Raw genomic sequence first — 21,208 nt, 5'->3', positions numbered from 1 at the left:
CTGAGTGCTTCTTCTGAATGCCACCATTCTCTATTGGGGGAGGGAAGAGGACACAGAATTATTTGCTAAAAAAGCCAATGCTAAATTAGATCTGCAGACACTGCTTTCTTCCCAGTTTATTTCAAGTACCTGGGATAGTGTTTCAACTGCTTTTTCCTCAAGAGTTAACTCCTCAATTGTTTCAACATCATCTTAAATTGAACCTTATTTGGAACACCTTTTGGCTGACTAGGTTACAACGAAGCACAGGAAAACTGGAAAATGAGTATCTGCTACAGACAAGGATGTCAGAGACCTACTGGTAAAGCTGAAAGTGAAATATTGCCGTCTAATCAGCAACTAATTTCAATGAGTGACTCTCCCAAGTGGAAAGAAAAAGAAAATGACTGCACCATCACCAGTATAAAGCACAGCTGTCTGTGGCTGCCTGACCAAGAAGAGAATTAAAGAAAAAAAAGCCTTGTCTAGCCTATACTTGAAAATCATACCTCTTCGCATGTTCCTACCTGGAAAATAATTGTGCACAACTGCGAACATTTCTTGGTTTAGAACTGTGTTGGTACTGAAACATTTACTCTTTTTACATTTTGCTTTTTTCAATGCTCAGGAGACGTGGTCTGCAATTTAATTTGTCTTCACTCAGGCAAAGGATTACAAATGGTGTAATCATTAGTAGCAAAAACTGCTGAAGCACTGAACAAAAAACCCACCCAATATCATCAATGCTTAATAAAAGGAACGGCAAGAAATTCTCTCTGCACTGATAAATACATTTAATACACGACTACACCTTCTAAAGTAAAAATAATTCTATACCACGCTTTCTACAGCAGCCAAGTACTTTAAGGGAAACACGAAGCATTTAGATATATTATACCTCTACCAATTCAACCTAGTGGTATTAGAAAACCTCAATATTCTTCAATTTAAAACAAATTAAATAAGAGGAAAAAGAATATGCTTAAATCATTTCCCACATTTACAGCATTATTCTACAGGCATCTATCAGTTCTTTTAATAGAAACATGCTTTAGGACCAAAAATTTATGCAGTAATAATTAATTAATATTTCCCTTTGATTAGTCAGATTAAAAGATCTCAAGAAGAGATAAGACAATAAAATAGTAGCAAATGCAGGCAAAAATTGACTCTTTTCCCCTTTCATTATCTTTTTCAAATTATGATATTACTGACAAAATAGCATTACTTTTCAAACTGTAAATTAGTCTGGTTGGGCAAATACTCCCTCCAATTAAAACTCATCATCTCCGATGTCAGATGTAACATGGAAAATTAATTGAGAGTTTCCTTCGGATTTAACGTACCATCTCTGTACTTGCTCTCTCTTTAGTTAAAATATCAAACCAGAAATATTCCATAAATCTGGGAAGTTTCATACATAAGCACAACATACGCTAGGAGTAATAGTTTCACTAAAGGAGTTTAAACAGAAAGACATTAAGTCTTTTAAACTTTTATTATACTGACACCTTGTGGCTACATTTGACATTTCGAGACGACTTAAAATTTTTCATTTTCTTCTAATTGCTTTAATGAAGTTCTTCAAAATTTGTGGTCTAGGACAAAGTATAAAGATGAAGCCACAAAACAAAAATGAAAGGATGAAAAAAGGGAAACTGAGAAGGATAAAACAAAAACCATCATTGCCTGTTCAAAGATCTTTAGAGTTACTAACATTTGCTTAATGTATTTGCACTCTTTTATCCCCCCAAAAAAAGAGCTATGGCTTAGAATCGCAAATCTGATTGCTATCTTGATTTGAAAATCTGCCTTTTTTTTTTAATTAACTATTGTTGCTTACCCATATTCAAACTGATATCCACGTGGGTTATGAAAAATTCCCTGATTTTTAATCACCGATTTTACCACTGAAACACAACACAATGCAACATTGTCAGGACTATGGATTAAGTGCTATACAAGAAAGAGTTAACTTTTTAATATAATTCAGAAAATGACATTAATTTTTTCAGGTTAATGACAGGGTAAGCAATTGGCTTAGTTAAGAGTTACATATTAAAAATACTTCGACATTGGAAAGAAAAATATTCACTTTAAAAAAAAATCAGTAACAAACCACAGAAGGATAACAAACACATAAGCATTCTCTTCTACATTGCCTTACTATTAAAAGATGAAGCTGGAGTAACTATGAACCTGACACTTGTTCCTAATTCTGACAGGAACCTGCTTACATGACTATTTTCTGTCTCCCATCTTTGCTCTAGAGAAAGCCTTCAGCTCTAGATGAAAATTGCTATATAAGTGCAAACAATGACACTAGGACCAAAAGAAATTTAAAAACAAACAAACAAAAAACAGTACCATGTTAAAAAAGGAAAAAATACCCTGTAATCCTGCTCTCGTTTGCTTTTTCTGCGTAGTATAAGGCTGTTCAATTTTTAAAGGTGATGGAATACTGTCTTCTAAAAGCATTTAAAGCAAAAATTAAAAGTTTTTCTAAAATACAATTATGTCAATAAAAAGCCCAGGTATTATACCTAGCATTTTCTCTTACTAAAGAAAACCCTCAAAATACAGCAACACCCTCTCACCTATATTAAGCCTCCATGCCTAAGAAATAATCTTCCTTGTACAAATGAGCTTGTCTATCTAAGTCATAGTAACAAAGAATCATAGAATGGTTTTGTTGGAAAGGAACTTAAAGATCATCTAGTTCCAACCTTGCTGCCATGGGCAGGGACACCTTCCACAGGGATTACATCCTCAAAATCACAAATAAATTACCTGTGTGTGAAAAAGCATAAACAATCTTCTCATCTCCTTTTTGTTACAGAATTTCAGAGTTTTGGTCACTGCCCTTCTATTTTCCATCTATTAATCCAGACAAAGTTACGGCTGGCTAAAGTTATTCTGAACCTATTAAAACATTGATTGGAGCACTCAAGCAATAGGAAAAAGAAAAGAGCGTAAATAATCTTATCACATTAGTTACTTGATTCTGCCTAATCAGTTTGGATGGCTTGGTACACGCTTTGCCAAGCACAAATTATCTTTCATGGGAAGCACAATAATGCCACTAACACTATTGTGAATATTCCACAATGTTCCACATATCAAAAAAAAAATAAAAATATCAAAGTCACGATAGAGATTGTGACAGACATAATACAATAAATTACCTGTTAAGGAGATTGAACTGGTCTTAATTCACTGTGGTACAAATTACTTATTTTATTTAACAACTAACTGCCAGAAGGTTGCATTGTTTTCATCCAGCTAGTGTGAAAGAGGCATTGATAGTAGATTTGAAAATGGATACATTAAGTTAAAAGTGAAAGGTTTCCAAACAAGACAAAAAAACAAACCAAAAGAAAAAACAACCTGCACACCTGCAAATAAAAGATACACTCCATGAATTTTTATGCCCATGGAAATGTTTAAATAGCTTCTTAAAACTCAGGTGAACACATTAGTTCAGCCATTGACAACTCTCACCTTCCAAAACTAATATTTATGTGAAAGGTAACTCAAAAAGACAACTAACCCTGTCTAATGTTACAGGGCTCATATTCACTTTATAATCTATGTTTGAACAATTGCTCTAGTGTATCAGACACAAACAGGCTGTCCTTCAACAACGTGTACAGAATCTGGCATGTTCTACTCCCTTGCTTTGAAATAAGGTGTGTAAATAAAAACCACAGCCAATAATCCCAGTCTCAAATTCACCGTTACTACTCAAGAAGTCATCCTATACGGTGATGTCACAAAGCACTCTGAGCTAAAATCAACTTTTTTTAAATAAAAAAACCAAAGCAGCACCTACCTCAAATCTATACTGGTAAGAAACTGCACTGTGAAAAGATGCTTATTCCAGCATCTTCCACTGACAATGCATGCAAACCTTTAAAAAAATTGTTGCATGATTCCCTAAGTGGTTGCTTGCGAAGAGATTATTATCTGCATTACTAAAACAGAAGGGGAATAAATGGGGAATAAATAAGAATAAAGGGAAATAAATAAGAACTAATATTGCCTTAAGGTTACTGCTCCAACGGCAAGAAGACAGAGCAGAGCATGATACTTGTAGTGCACTCCTCAGTCAGCACTTTTGTCTATGAAAAGGAAAATTTTAGCACTGGGACTTATCACACTGACTCAAGAGTACACAGCAGAAGCACTGTTGAGCAATAAGAAAAAAAACTAAGTTTGGATGTAAAGAATGAATTGGTTAACCTAGTGCTAATAAATGTGAGTGATTTGCTGAGTTGTATTACAGTCTTCTTTTAAAAACGGGGCCGGCATTCACATCTGGGATATATGTAAATGTAAATGAATGTATATATGTAAATTAAATAAATGGGATTTTTTCATTATCCATTGATAATCCGATAACAATTTCTTTCTAAACAGAACATATAAAACCCTGAAAACATATCTGTCCTGTGATAAGCATGCATAACTTCTCTGTAAAAACAGAATATTAAAATAATACTTTCTGAAATAATCTCGTATTAACCTATATTTTAAATCTGTACTCAGAACACTGGAGATCATCTCTTTTTAGATGACAAAAAACTACTACGTATTTTAGGATTTCCGTTTTGTGTATGTTGGTATCCTAGAGATAACTAGTTTAACTCATTTAAGTAAACAAAACTATTTTAAATACATAATCACAAAAACCTGAAATTAGAGACAGAAAAAAAAAACAACCTAGTCCTCCTTGCTTACTTCTTTCTATACAGAATATTAATTAAAAGCCAGATAACTAGAAGTCGCAAATACTAATATGCATCGTATATAGCCTCCCCCACTCAAAGTTTCTCTTCTGGAGGTCAACTGGTCCAAACCTCTGATTAAAGCAGAGCCAACCTTCAGGTTGGACCTACTTATATTAATACAAATAAATACATACAAAGTTCTTAAAATGGAACTCCTCAAAAATTGTCAGCAATTTTAGGTTTCTAATTACATTTAAAATTGCTTTTTCTTCTTATTAACAGGGGGAAAAAAAACAAACATAAAACCAACAGTAAATTATAGTTACAGTACTTTTACTTTTGACTAGCAAATGCACCTTTACTATAACATAGGCTTCAATTCAGTGATGTAAAGAGAGATTACAAAACAGCCTTATCTAAACTACTCTGAATTATCATGTTGACTCACAACTAAGAACTCATACTGCCTTAAGGTTACTGCTCCTTAACAATAAGTACTCATAAGCTTACGCTGCTACATGATTTTCTCTTTAGCTTTTTCACTCACTCTTCCAAGTAGCTGCACCTCCAGGGAATTCCCCATCACTTTGTGGATATGATAATGAGGGATAGAGATTTATAGAAAATAACAGGTTTACTGAGGATCATTGAGCAGAACAGGAAAAATAAGAGGCATGAAGATGATGCGACAAGGAAATCTGTGCTGTAGTTACCTGGGCAACTTCAAATATCTGCTAAGATAAAACTGCAAGGGGGAGGTTTCCAGGTGTGCTTGTGCATGCATTTAAGTAGATAATATATAGCTACGCCTATAAAAACACCACATGAAAAGAACTCCCTCCTAATAATCTGCTCCTCCAACAGAGGGCCAGTCGCTTTCAGAGGACTAAGAGATCATCAGATAGCTAGAACATACAAGGGGCCCTTTTGTGCCAAAAAATGAGTAAGGTACCACCTAAAACTCTGGAATAGTATTCTCCCCTGCATTCTTCACTCTCTGCACTTTCAGGCAAAGCTACAAAAAGCTTTCATCAGAACAGAACAATGATGCTCTCAAAACATAGCGCACAAACACACAGAGATGAAGACAGCTGGGGCAGGGGGTGAGAAATGAGAAACTATCAGATAAACTGATGTTGAAATAGAAAAATCACTTTTGGACACGTCTTTGGATGAGGCCAAAGAATGGCTGCTGTTTTGGAAGATGATGGAGGGAAGTCCCACCACAATACCCTAAATCTCTTCAAATCTTCTTGCTAACACAATGGAAGCAAAAAACCTGTGCTTACTAACAATCCGTCCACTTTGCACCAAGTTAAGATCACACACACACAAAATATCCCCAGGAAATGTAAAACACCTATAAACTCCACAAGGCATTTCATCATTGTTGGATGACTTATCACAGACATGTTTAAGCAAAAACATATCAGATACACACACAAGCTAGGGGACAGCAACAACCATTTCAGAAAGAGAAAACAGTAAAATCAGAACCATAAAAACTTAGAAGGAAAAGGTGAGAATGCATTTGTTTGTATCAGGAAAAATACATTTCAAGTCAGTTACATTCAGTATTATTAAAAGGACAGGGAAACTGAGAAAGAGTAATCTGAGGAGAGACACAAGTGACCCCTCCAGCCTCTTTCTCCATAGACTACAACTGTATGCCAGCAATCCCATGTTGCAGAGCAGTAAAGATCACAGAAAGATGTCATTCTTTGAGGAACTCTGGAGCACTCCCCTCCTTAGGGATTCTAAGAGTTGCTGTGCTGATTAAAAAGTTCGTGTCTACAAAATAATTATCACAATACAGGGCATTTCCTCTTTGAGTCTATGACACAAAACCTAATGATGATAACATCTTTAGAATCTAGACACTGTGACCTCTTTATCAATGAGCTTGATTCAGTTTCTGGATAAGACAGCTTCAATGCGATAATAAACTTATTCCACAATTCCCAGCACCTTCAATAAAAAGACATCATCAGCTTAATAATGATTAAATCCACCCAGCTGCTTTGGTTTACACAAAGCATTGCTCAAACCTCTTAGTCCTCACTCTCCCCTTTCTCTATTTCACAACTGTTTAAAACGCTCTTTCAAGCAGGAAATATATAAAAATACATTTACAATATACATTTATAAGTTTTATAGCAAGTAGATAAAAACATTTTAAACCTTTTGGCAGTCAAGGAATGATGTTTACTACTGAGTGAAAAAAAAACACATCAGCTGCAAGAGGAAATGTGAGTATGACTCAAAAAAGCAGGCAAAAAGGAGAAAGATACACAGTTAGAAAAGGAAGCGCCGGAGTTTTCAAAATAGGATCCCTGCAATTTATCACCTATACTTATATTAAAAAAGATTCCACCAAGACAAACAAATTTAATTGTTTTTAAGGTAGCTGATGAAAATTGCGTACATCATATATTACCAGAAATACATAATGCAGTAACAAAATCCACCAACTTACTGTGGTGTCTAAATTATTTCATGAGAGCCATGAAACATTACATTGATGAACTAACCTGCAGACACGGGCAGGAAAATACAGGTTCTGCCAGGACCGACAGAGGTATTTAGAGTGATCAATAACCCGAATCCAGTCTAACTCATCCATGGACACCTCAATGTAGTAGGAATAAGACCTATGGATTGTCAAAAAAAACCCACTGGTTAGAATACAGGCAGCCACATCTTAGGTATTAAGTTTTACACTTTCTTCTGGATTTTCAGTTGTGCTGAAAAGAAGGCTATTTGTTCCTACCCACAGACCTGTATAACATGCAGTTATGTTAAGACATGTTTTCAGAATGACTTAACATCCTAACACTCGCAGTCTGCACTAATCAGACGAGATCATTGTCCCTCAAAAAATCCAATGGAGACTTTCAATTCAGTCATAAAAATAATCATTTGTATTCCTTCTGCACCAGTGACACAGTTGTTATTTCTATTCTATATCAATAAAGAAAAATCAAAAAACATTCAGCAGATCAAAAATGCAAATTCAAACCCTTCATTTGACTAAAGCAAATTTACTTTATGATCATTTTCTCACTGATGTTCTTCATTTCTGACCCTTTCATTGTTTAGGACACATTGTTAAGACTCTCACTACTTACTTACACACCCCAAAATGACCTCATCAAAAATGAAAAGTCACCAACACAATCTGTGTCTTCCTCTTGCTTATCAGTTACATTCAGCTTACAGTTTGCTGTTAGGAGAAAGCAAACCCAAACTAAAACTTAAAAGCCACAGCTATTTCCATATTATACCTACAATAGTCAGAAATGAAGTAGAAACTCCATTGGTGGCTTAGCAAATCACGAAATTATTTCAGCATATTTTCTTTCTCTCAACATACTACTCTGCAACATTCACAGGCATTTCAACAGCACCATGTTAGCACTTAACCCTCCTTTCACACTGATTTCTAAAAGAAGAGTTGCTCTTCCAGAGTCCTACATAGACATTTTTGGTAATTATTAATGCCTTTGTCAATATTTACAACTTTTTGCCAAGGATTTAAAGGGGTAGACATCTAACGTGATATTGTCTAAAAACTCTTAAAATGTTAGATAACACTGTTAATACCTATCTATTCACTTAGAAAGGTAATGGAGAGTCTTTAAGATGCCAATTGCATAATCAGCTTTCACATTCACGCCAACCAGATGTGCAATACTCACAACCGATATAAATACACTGTGGTTTAGAAACATTATTATTTCTAACCCATGCATATTTTAATGAACTAGGCTCCAGCAATTTAGAGTTTGAGCAGTTTGGATCCAAAAGTTACTGACTGACTGTCCTCTGTGTGGTCAGAATTTAGGGATTCTCAAATCACCATCACTAGACTAATGTAAATTTGTAACCAATCAACAACATACTATTTTTTCTGTTTCTGAATGTACAAAGCAAAGAAAAATTACCTCAAAATATAGTTCCATTATCATACACAACACTATGCCTTTTGTTTTTCTTAAGGATAGTGTCTTTTTTGCAGGGGTAATTTGGACAGCTACTCTCCTTAGCACTTTTTAAAATTTTATAAAATTGGTTGATAATTGCTTTATAAATTTCATCGATCTTCTGCGACAAGTAGTATAATACTGTATGGAGCAGTTCCTTGTACCTTCGAAGTTTTACTTTCCAATCTTCCCAAAAGGAATAAAGGAGAAGCATACATTTCAGTTGAACTAAATCAGGAGAACTTACCTGAAACAATTGAATAGTTAAAAATTCATGCAGTTTGTTTTGAATGATTAATAACTGTAATTCATATTTTAAAAATAATTTAATTTACAAAAGAAAAATAAAAATCAATAAAATATTAGCACACCCTGTTCTAAAATAACATGGTGTCATGGTTTGGTTGAATTAAGAAAACAAAATGCAATTGTTTTGCAATTCTAAACTGTTAGTCTGGAAGTAATATAAAATTAGTCTTTTATGAGAAAGGTAATAATGTGTTAAAAGTGTTAGTAGCTTGTTTTATTGTTTTTAATAGAAAATTGCTTATGAATATCTGCATAAGCTGTCTACTAAATTGTAAAATCTTTTGTCATTGCAAGTTATAAAATTAATATATACAATTTGTCAGACAAAAAGAACCTTGTAATTTTCCTACTTAGGCAGTAACTCAATTGTTCAAATATGCATATTTTGATCTTCCATGCATTCCATAACAATCTAAAGTAGCTGAGCATAAATTGGCTAAGGCATCCATGATAGTTCATACTTCATCAGTCTCACCATGAAGTGGCTTCCAGTAACTCCTGTAGTTAGTCCATAATTCACACTCTAAATACATTTTACTATCTCTGAATTATTGTCAAAGTCTGTTATTTCTTAACAATTTTTATATATTGTAAAAAATCTAAACAAACATTCCTCCAATGTTTTGAACGTAAATATGTAAAAAATATGGTTTCTGCAAAAGAACTAAAATATTGTTTTTCAAACTGAAATAAAAGCAGTTGAAAACTAACTGGAAAATAGAATAGAAAACAAAACAATTGAAATTATGTAAACTCTCATTAGCAATATAAACTATTTAATGAAGACACAAAAAATGGATTGAAATATCATCAGGTAGCTTAGTATCACAAAGTATGGTCTGGTGTGTAAGCAACCAAAACTGCATTTGAAAAAAACATGATTTTTTCAAACAAAACTTGTCATTGTCATCTCCAACATTGTATCATGCTGTTTCTATAAAATATTTAATGAATATTTCATATTGATATATTATGACCAGTACTAAATGTATTACCATCGCTTTTTATATCAACTTGGCACATACCGACTATCTCTGTCCCACAGAAGTATTCGTATGTGGTTGATTATTGATGGCTGGCCCAGTTTAATTTCAATTCCAGAACGGCAGTCATCATCGATCGGGTGTCGAGAGAAGCCATGATCCAAGTCATAGTTCTGAGTATCCCCATCTAATAAAGCAGACTTCAGCTCCCCTTTTACAACCTGTGCTCCATACTTCATTGTTGCAATATTTTCCCCTGGTACTAAGAATTAAAAAAAAAAAAAAAAAGATCGCTTAATTTTTTACACTCTCATACTGCAAATTAGATGTTCTGAACATCAACTGTACTAGGTGAGAACAAAGACTTATTGCCAGTGTCCTTTCTAGGACAAACACATGCTCAAGGAAAAACAAAACTACAAAAAGAGAGGCATTTTAAAAAAATTGGTTCTTCCATTTCATTTGATGCCCCTAGGTTTTTAATAGTAATAATAAGTAGCGATAGTTTACTAGTATGTAGTATCTATATTCTCAGTCCTCTTCATTATTTTACAGAATTCTATCGCACCTTCCTCATTCAACCATCACTTTCCTCCTGGTTTTAAAGTTCTGGTCCATTTAGTCTCTCCTTATGATCAACCTCTCACCATACCTCTAATAATTTTTTTTGCCCTTTCTTTCCCAATTTCTTGTTCTAATTTCAGCTGGGTTTGGTTTTGGTTTTCTTTTTGTTTGAAGCAGAAGGAAACTAAAAATCACAGAAAGTGCTCAAGATGTGGCGGCATCATAAATTTGCAGAGTGATATATAACAGTAGCATAGCTATACAAGCTATTTTGATAGTGATACAAACTTCCAGTACTCTGCAAAGCTAAACAAACCTGAGTGAAATGGGAAACTTTTGGCTACTTGGGCTTTGAACCAACATGGTAAAGCAAGTTTTCTATGCCACCATTTCACAGTAATAAACCTGTTATGTCCTAGGAACAGATCTTCCATCAAGGTAACTTGGGATAAAGATCCCTAACTCCAACTACAAAACAATACACTGATGAACCACCCTGTTAAAAAGACATTTTTAACTGTCTTGTTTGAGGAGAGACCCTATAAAACATGATCTGAAAGCTACACGATGAAAAGTTGCCCCTGAATTATTCAGGCAGGTTGGCAAGAGTATGAATTTTAAGAGGATGTTAAGTTTAACATTTAAAGAAGGGAATTCGAAGTGATAAAATTTTAACTCTATTGTAGTACTGCTGCATCAAAAAATCAAATGCACAGCTATGAAATTGCAAGTGGTTATCAATGTTTCCACAAACAGAAAAAGCCCCAAGAGCCTGAACTAGCACTAAAACAACACAAAAATTCAATTCTCTAAAAAACTGTGATTTTGACAAAGCTAGAAATTTTGAGATTAGGAGCATATTATTATTGAGACATAAATATGCAGAAAAAGAAGTCAGAAAACAACATTTAACTTTTTCAAATTTATCTACTGCACTGTCAACAGAATTTCTTGCATGATAAGATTCTTACAATATCCTAATATTAAACTCATATGTTTAAATATTACTATCTGTAACTTCTAAGAGAGAACAAAAGGGAGATGAAGTTCTGAGAAAGCAGTTATCATTTTCAGGGCTCATCATGCATGACTGGCAGACTACAGTGCAGGCTCTCAAAGAACATTTAACTTTATTCTTTGCTGCGAGGCAAATACTCTATAAATCACGCATTAGATAGCAAACTAACAATATCTTTCTAAAGCTCAGTGTTAGATATTGTTGAATTAACAGGAAGCACAGATAAAAGTCAAATGAAAGGCTTCTCATACTTTTTAGGCTTCCATTAATACAATTTTGGAAGATGCGTTTATACTATTTGGGCAAGCACACAAAGACTAAGAGAAAAATCAAAAGTAGTGGACAAAAGATAAATATCTTCATGAAGTAGAAAACAAGTCACAATCATAGACTTATTGAACGGTTTGGGTTGGAAGGGACCTTAAAGATCATGTAGTTCCAACTCCCCTGCCATGGGCAAGGAGACCTCCCACTAGACCAGGTTGCTCAAAGCCCCATCCAGCCTGGCCTTGAACACTTCCAGGGATGGGGCATCCACAAGATAAAATCAACATAAAACCATTTAAATATCATATATCCCGCAGCCAATGCATTTTTATTTTTAATGTTTTTGGAAAAGTTCTATTAAAATAGCACTTCCTCTAGGAAAACACACTCTTATTACAACATTCATGTTTGAGCAATATCTGAGATACAAAGCAAAATACATTGACTAATATTATTTGAGGACTAGAAATGGCAAAACCAGCACATAACAAGATATTTCATTATGTAAGCCTTTTAAAACACATAATAATAGATAAAAGTTCAAAGTACAAATTAAGCATAACCTTCAGGCAACTACAGTCACTCAGTGAGAAAAAAACCCAAACAAATAAAAAAACCTGATGCTTACTTAACATGCCCCTGTAGTTGAGGTCCATGTCCCGACTCTCAGAACGAATCTTAATGGCATCTAGGATGGCATCAGGTGACAACAATCCAGAAGGTCTTACAACATTTAGTAGTTCTGTTAGACTCATTAGTGGCAAACGTACTGCTTGCATGATTTCAGCATGGTTTTCCTTGGGGTTATGTTTACACCAATTCATCAAAGCTTGGAAAATGTCCTTCTCAGGAGCTGCAAATGAGTCCCTCAGTACAATACTTAGAAGAGCAGCCTGGAAAAGAAAAACAAACAAACAAAAAAACCAAATAAACAAACAAAATTAATTTTATTTTTAAAAAAAGAAAAAGGAAATGAAAATAAGGCAAAAATTAATGGGTATTTTAACTTGTAGTTATTAAAAATAATCTCCAAAGGAGTTACTACCTGAAAGTGCAGTTTGTTTTAGTTACTTAAGCAGGAATTACAGAATCCATCATGTAAATAACAGGTAATATTACAAACACTAACAGAAATAAGTCAGAATTGAAATGTGGAGAACTATTCAAATCCATTTACTTCCAGTTACTACTTCAAATTTACTTTGGAATATAAAAAAATATTTGGGGATTTGGTAGTATAGTTCAAAGCATTCCTTCAAACTTAGGCTGGTATAAGAACACTGGGCATGTTTAGTTTGCAGAGGAGGAGGCTGAGGGGAGACCTCATTGCCCTCTACAACTACCTGAAAGGAGGTTGGAGAGAGGTGGGTGTTGGCCTCTTCTCCCAAGTGAAAAATGACAGGACCAGAGGAAATGGTCTGAAGTTGCGGCAGGGGAAGTTTAGATTAGATATTAGGAAGAATTACTTTACTGAAAGAGTGGTCAGGCACTGGAACAGCCTGCCCAGGGAGGTGGTTGAGTCACCATCCCTAGAGGTGTTTAAGAAACATCTAGATGTGGCACTTCAGGGCATGCTCTAGTGGCAGAGATTGCAGGGGTTTTTTTTGTGTGTGTATGGTTGGACTCGATGATCTCAAAGGTCCTTTCCAATCATGAAGATTCTACGATTTTATGATTAAAAAAAAAAAGTGTGGCTTGGAATCACATTTTTAAACCATTTCTAACTATTTAGGATTCCCCTCTCCTTCTCTCTCTCTTATGGTACAAGCTTAGAATCAGCAGGTAAAAAACTTCAGTGGCTGTTATTAATGCAGAAACCCCACTGACTGCAAAATGGGAACAAAAAGAATTGAAGAGCTTTTTGATTTTCACTTAGCTAGCAGAATAATTAGGAGTTTGCCTAAGAAAAGGATAAATGTCTCATATATACCAGTACTGGGTATGCCAAAGATGTCATAAAGTATGCGCTTCCCAATGAATGACATTTGCTGATTTCTTTATTGGTAACATGCTCTCAGAGCTCAGATATAACAAACTGCGCATGACAATACAGTAGAGAGAAAAAAAAACGTTTTTTTCCCTACACAGCTAGTAATTTAGTCAGTGGAGCAGTATTCAAGGAATAGACCCAACATAGCGTTTCTACTAAAAATACTTTTAAACAACAATAATTATGCCACCATTCATTCAAGATGCTCCAGATGCCTCATGTGAGCACCACTTCAAAACACTTTATCACTATTATGTCCAGCTCAAAGACCACTCCAGAGTAAGTGGAAAAATTCAATGTCATAGAACAGTCTGACTTGGACACAAATATTTATCCATCTAACAACAACAACAAAACCACCATATGCCACCACTACATTATGCAATTTCAGAACATCGTGACAATCAGCAATATAAACCATCGCAACCTCCAGAAATCTTCAGCTTGTACAGTAGGAAATAACCCAACATTGAGGCAGCCTGTATCAAGAAATTAACAGAACGGAGTATCTTCTGCTATTTTTAAATCTTTATACGCCCTGGGCAGCATTCAGAAGACAAATTATATTATTTCAAGAACAGATGAGAAAAGACAAATTAAGATTAATTGCCTGCTCCAGCCTTTTAGAATACTCCATCAAATTCACTATATTTAGCTATACTGACTGGTCAAGACTAAAAACCTAAAAAAATTTAGAACAGATCACCAGGATTTTCAGTTCAGGTTGGCTTGAACATTTCCAACTGCCACAGTTTCACTAGTATAAAGTGATACCTGTTAACCAACATATAAACTTATCATGAAGTTTTACGCAGATTAAAATCAACATTCCTGGGGAAAAACATGCGAACAAAAGATATACCTTAGAAAGTGACAGGAAGCCTTCACTGGAGAGCACCTCTTGGGCATTTCTATCCATGAACATACAGCACATACAAGTTAATTTGGGAAGGGAATAAAGACTGGCAACATCAAATGTCATACAGACATTCTGAATATTAAGTATTGTGCAAAGATACTCAGAGGTGGAATCCTCCAGTTCTGGGAACCCATATTTATGTGCTAGGCTTAGGAAGTCTAGGAGAACCTCCTCTTTCTCATCTCGTAGTGTAGCACGACCAGTGTAAATATATTTCAACAGCATGGTAAATGCTTCTGCAGTGGTGTCTTGAAGAGGAATTTCTGCTTCAGGCTGAGATTCTCTCATTCCGCCATACAATAATGCTCTATAAGGAAGATAAAATTGGAGAAATTTATATCTTGAAAAAAAAAAAATAGGCAAAGTAGAAAGAGAAAGGAATAAATGACTATTTACAGGAAGGGGAATGCAAAGGTGATATGGTTTAAGAATCTACAAAAGAAAAACCCTTATAGTTGGCATTTAAAGTGCAGCTCTGCTCTGAAAGCAGCTGCACAAGAATAACATTCTAATGCATCATATTTTTAATCCTACACAACAATTACTCCATCTCCACTTTGAACAATAGCTTGTGAAGCATAAATTGAGATATGATTCTCATACCTTTATTTTTTAAAATACAGTGCTATCCATGAGAAAGAAAACAAAATGAAAAATTTTCAGAAAGCAAGTGAAATGACTAGTTCGCCACTATAACAGCAGTGGCAGATGAGCAAATCTCAGGATTCTTGATCCTCTATTCCTTACTCTAAACCCAGCACACGGAAACTCCAACGAAATCCTGAATCTTGAGAAAAATCAAAGTACTCACGTTAATTTTTTAAAATACAACAGACGGTTTGAACACAATTTGCATTCACACTTTAGTTTAGTTATTAGCTTAACCCTCTGACAAAAGTAACGGTAAAAAGATTATCAGGAAATTCTATTAATTACATTTAGATTGAAAAATGCCCAGCTCTTAAAATACCTGTATTAGTATTATTCCTAGTTTTAAAATATATATTCTAATCTGTATCAGCCAGACCTCTTTAAATACTCAATTCAAACGTGCCAAAATTAAACGTTCTAATTGAGAACATTCCATAGAAGCATACATTCCATACTCTGAGAAACCAAAACAATTTTACAGCAGAACTTTTCTGTTCTGAAGTTATGTTTCTCTTGAATTTGTGAAACTACCTTCAAAATCCAATTTAATGAAGGTCAAAAGAATAACATCATGACATGGTATTTATCTTTTTATATTTGGACACAATGATTTGATGTGCTGGGAAACATTCACACAGAAAAGGTCACACTCAATGGACAGATGATTACACCCTGAAAAGTTCATCGAGAAACAATGTTTATCTTATCTGCATGAAAATTTCCTGTGAGCCTGACAAAAAGCTATACTTCACCTGAAATAATGGCACCGAGCAGCCAGGATCACTCTGTGTGCCGGAAAACGTTTCTTTTCTACAATAAAGGTAACGTCACTATATTCTTCCCCATTCATTAGAGCACCGATGTGCTCTGACAGAATGTGCACATGGTCAATCTCACCCACAGCTGTGTAAGGACGAAGTGGATGGCTGTTACTCATCTTGGAGGGATGGTGATATTGGTAGACTAAAGGGAAAAAGAAAACCACCACTATTATGAACGGCACAAATACTAAAAAACAGCAAAGATCAAGCTGTGATTACAAAAAAGCGACTAATGTAAGTTACCGTATGTTACAAGAAAAATGAGACCAAGAGGTTTTCTATTAAAGTTCATTTACAAGAGGACTCGATGCAGATTACATCAACAATTCTAGCCAACAGAAAATATATCATACAATTCTGTCGTCTTGTTGTTCTGTCAATCTATTTACTTAAAATAAAAAGCTTCCAACAAAAGGAATTAAAAATTAAACAATTTTAATTAAAGTTACCATTAGAAAGCAATTTTATCTGAATTAAAATGTATATAAATTATAAAGAAATAAATAATTTGCACAATTAAGCATAGTCTTAACTCCCAAGTCTCTACTGAAATCAGTGTTTATGCAGAGTTCCAATCAACCTTCCAGAACTGGGAGAAAATAAACAGTCAGGATAACTTTTAGTAAATAACAAAAAAAGTCTAAGAGCAAAGCTTTACAACGTACAACTCAATTTTCTTACCCTTTCCACTCAGTTTTCTTCACACCTTCTTGTTCCCTCCTATGTTTAAGAAAATAAATCCCCTAATACCTCTCAGTCATGAAAGTAGGAGACCGTCCACTAATATATGATACAGATTAATGCAAGGGTCATATATTCTATGGAATTATTTTCTTACTTCTTAATTCACAAGAGGTTTTAGTTTTGTTGGGTTTAGTTTATTTCAGCAACGGAGGCTTTCAGTAGTCTCAGGAGCAAGAGCATTCACAGGAGAATTTAGGTCTTAAAACAGCTTCTGTCATTACACTTCAGTTTACTTCTAAATAGAAAGAGGTTGGCTGTTTCAGATAATAACCATCATTATTTTCAGAGACACCTTCTATGCTCCAACGACCAGCCACTTTTCAAAATGGACACATACTTAGTGCTGAAGAAAGACAGCCTACCACAAGAAGCCGGCAAATGGTGAGGCCATACCTTGCACACAGCTAACACATTAATCTTCCAAGTGAAATATTAATGACAGGAATGCATTTTTTAAGCTATATTTAAAAAGTATTAGTAGAAAATATGCATCCGTTTCCAGTCATTTCTACCCCAAAAAAAAAAGAAAACACATACACATGGGGTTAAGTATTATTTGCATTTCTGTAACACCTGGAAACACTTAACCCAAAATCAAGATACTGTAGAAACAGCCTCAAAGAACTTTGAACTAAACTAGAAAAAGTGACAGAAATAGGAAAAAAAAGATTTGAGAAAAATACAGCATACTAAATTGATAACACAGATCACAGCACAAATGGGAACAAAACCCCAGCTTTCCTCAGGCTGTCTCTGCTACTTGAATTAGAAGCTGTGTGCCCAGGTAGTCATCACAGCATGGAACCAGCCATACTGGCTGAGATACTGGAGGCAGTCTAACCATGGGAACACACAATACTGTACCTTTCTTCTATCCTGACATGAGGGTAAATTAATTTTTATGGTTTTTCCTAATAACAGACTGTTTGTTCCACTTGCACTCGTTAACCTACAATTAGCTAAGGCAACCCTGCACTGAACTGATTTATGTGATGTACACTTCCAGTAACACTTACTGTGTAACAACCAAGATTAACTTAACTCACATCACTCCAGTTGCTTCTATTTATACCAGCAGTAATACTTATTACAACATCATTATTTGAGAGCTTATAGACAATAGGAAAAATTGAAATGCCCGCAAAATACAAAACCCGTTATTACTCCAAAGGAACAAACTAAAGGATGTATCTTTTACTCAGCTGCAAATCTCAAGCCTTGATACTCCTTCAAGACTCCTGTACCTTGCAAGTCTATAATTGCTGCTGTTGATCTGCATTCACAATAGTCAGGTAACCCAACTATGTGCGAGTTACATACACATTATCAAGCAACTCTGCACTATCTCTCCTCTGCTAATTCTGATTCTGATTGATTTGGGAAGTTCATTTACAATATTTCATACATGTAGAAGCAGAGACACATTTTGAATTTTAAATCTATTTTTAACTCCTTTTTTTCTGCATTCTACTACTTTGTTTCCTTCATCCACTCTTATCCCTAAAAAATAAGAACAGGTACTGCCTGCAGAAAACTGTGAGACTGTAAAAGTAGTAAAGATAAGGGAATGCCTTCAGCTGCACACTAACTTTGCTTCCAGTAGCTGTGGATGTTGTCATGTGCCAACAGGGTGAAAAGTTCATGGGAAAACTGTTTCCATTTCAGGTTAAATAAATAAATAAAATCGAAAGCACAATTCCCTCTCAAGGGTACACAAACCTCTCTAAATAAGAATCAGTGTATAGAAGAGGGCAAAGTCTGAACTGGGGACACTCGCTAATAAGCCGATGATGCTTATGAACATCAAGACCCCAAACTACAGCAAGCGATGACAGTAGAAAATTAGAAATCCCTGTGTGCAAGCTGCAAGCCAAATTTGTTTCATGCTCTCCAAATTGCTGGTACAATGTACTACCCTAAATTGCCAGTTTCAAACAAGAACACACTGATCATGGGAAATACAGGACTCATACAATGGCTACAAGCCTCTGGCGGAGGAGCCTTTCAAATGCTTGAATAGCACAAAGCGTTGGAAACTGTCAACTTAAAGAAACTATGTCCGTGCCTTGCACGCTTTCTGCGGGTAACACTAGAATATTGAAGAACCACTCAAACTCATTTGTTTAACTACTACACATTTCCAAGGCAAGTTTCATCTGTATTGTGGATTTTCCATATAAAGCAGGCCAGTGAGAGCAGTCCTGCCTTCAAAATATAGAACCAAATAATACATGACTTCAGATCTTCCCAGACTGGATTAATTAATGGTACAAATTCAGTCAAGCCTTGAAGTGATCTGCACATTTCTTTGAGGGAAGTAAAAAATACTATACTGCTTTAGTTGTGGCAAGCTGCTATGATCTCACAACTTCCCTGTATAACTAAACATGTATTTTTCTAGTTGCAACTCAAAGTATTATTTAAGATAAAAAAGGACAGATCGTACTGGGAGTTTGGCAAAACCCTCCATGAAGATCCCTCTGGCATCTTCTGTCACCAAACAATGACACCCCTTTCAGAGAATACAGGTGTTTCCTCTTCCTGGCAGTCAAAGAACACTTAACCACCTTCAGAATACAAGCATCTTACAACACCATAACCTATTTCCAGGAGTTATTCAGAGCTAATTAACTGCTTCTGGAGTCAGCTGCTGCAGCTTTGTTCATGCCACCGAAATAAACAAAACGCAACAGTCTTCTCAGTGAGTCTGAGGCACCATTAAAACTGCAGCAACCTCAAAAGGCATCTGGTAAGTCAGAAGGGCTACAAATCAGTTCTGTCCAAGACCCCACCGGAGGCCACGCTCCCTGCTGCCACCTTCAACAGTGAGCATGTGAAAATCGCGGCCTAGTGCTTATTACATAAGGTAACACGCAATATTTCACAATGTGTGTCATGGCTAGAAAAACAACAACAAAAGCCCCACAGTTTTCAGTGTGCTATATTTCTTTTTAGTAAGTAATCTGGAACATTTTATGGCATACAAAAACTTGATCTATAAAATACGTCAGCAACAGCAAAACACCTATGACATCTTTACTAAACAACTCTCAAACCAAAGCTGCAATAAAGACTGGTATAAAGTCACTTCCCCCTCCCTCACCTGGGCTATCACTCAAGAGTCCTCTGAAAGGCACTGCTATTTCAATGAAACATGCAAGAGTTGTTTTTATACCAGGTGCAGAAAAAGGAATTTAAGAAACAGTTCATGAACAATTTGGAAATTTTTATTTTTAGATAAAATGAGTAAAAAATGTTTACATAACAGATAACCCTATTGAAACTTTAGAAATAAATGCAAGTAAACAGACTATTGCTAGAATTAAAAATTGTATTAAATAAATCTGGATTTTAACCACCAAGCAAATAATTTCATATCCTTGAAATATTTCATCCTTCATAATCTAGTCTGTGTCTATCAAGATAATACAGGTTTTGACAAAATTATACAAAGGGAATTTTCTTAAATACAATTATCTTACATTGCTATTTTATTTAGAAATAGGGATTGGCTCTCAGTTGATTGGAAAGGATACAAGTAGTATTTCAATTTTTTGTAATTCATTACTTCATAAAATATTTTGCTATGTTTTAAATACGTTCCAGCAAAATATTATTTTAATTACATTTTCTATTATCATAGACTCACAGAACATGGTAGGTGCGACACTAAGGCTACTGTAGAAACATTCTGTTGTTTCAAACCATATGGTTTGGTTTTTTAATAGATACGTACATGTTGTTTTATACAAAAATATTTTGTTCTCATAAGTTCTGGTACAATAAGCTAACATATCAGGAAATAAATTTTTAGTAAATACTTCAACATACAAAGAGTATAACTCAAGTAAATACTTCGATTCTGTCAGAATACTCCCTAAGAAACTCCTTTGTACTTGTAACTAACAATGACAAAACTGACTATAAGTGAAAATTGTAATAGAAAAGGAAAAAAAAAATACATGTACTAATACTTAGTATCCAATAGTAACAATGTAATCAGTGGAATATGAATTTATAGATACAGAATATGAAAGATCAAGTAAATTAAATTCATAGAACTCCTCTCCAATCCTTCTGTTGTGAAAGGATTAAAAGAAAAGCAGATGTTAAATCTGGTTAATGGTAAATAACCACACCATTCAATGACAGCATTCTAAACAACAATTAGTACCAAAAGTGTTTTGACTCAAAGCATATACGAAGTTATGCACTGCTCATCTATGAACACATTCTCATTATTTAACTGC

General features: G+C 34.9%; 1 protein-coding gene across 1 annotated transcript in view; it reads right to left on the bottom strand.

The window, feature by feature from the left end:
- The window catches only part of BTBD9 (BTB domain containing 9), a 125,858-nt gene that overhangs the window by 102,245 nt on the left and 2,405 nt on the right, over nt 1-21,208 (bottom strand). The window contains exons 3-7 of the mRNA XM_063328692.1: nt 16,146-16,356; nt 14,686-15,049; nt 12,462-12,726; nt 10,027-10,246; nt 7,241-7,360 (exon numbers count right to left, since the gene is read on the bottom strand). Coding sequence (XP_063184762.1) covers nt 7,241-7,360; nt 10,027-10,246; nt 12,462-12,726; nt 14,686-15,049; nt 16,146-16,356 — 1,180 coding nt within the window. The remainder of the gene's footprint in view (nt 1-7,240; nt 7,361-10,026; nt 10,247-12,461; nt 12,727-14,685; nt 15,050-16,145; nt 16,357-21,208) is intronic.

Source organism: Chroicocephalus ridibundus, chromosome 3 (assembly GCF_963924245.1).
Source record: "Chroicocephalus ridibundus chromosome 3, bChrRid1.1, whole genome shotgun sequence".
In the NCBI taxonomy this organism is placed as follows: Eukaryota; Metazoa; Chordata; class Aves; order Charadriiformes; family Laridae; genus Chroicocephalus; species Chroicocephalus ridibundus.
This window is presented reverse-complemented; position numbering and strand designations above follow the sequence as displayed.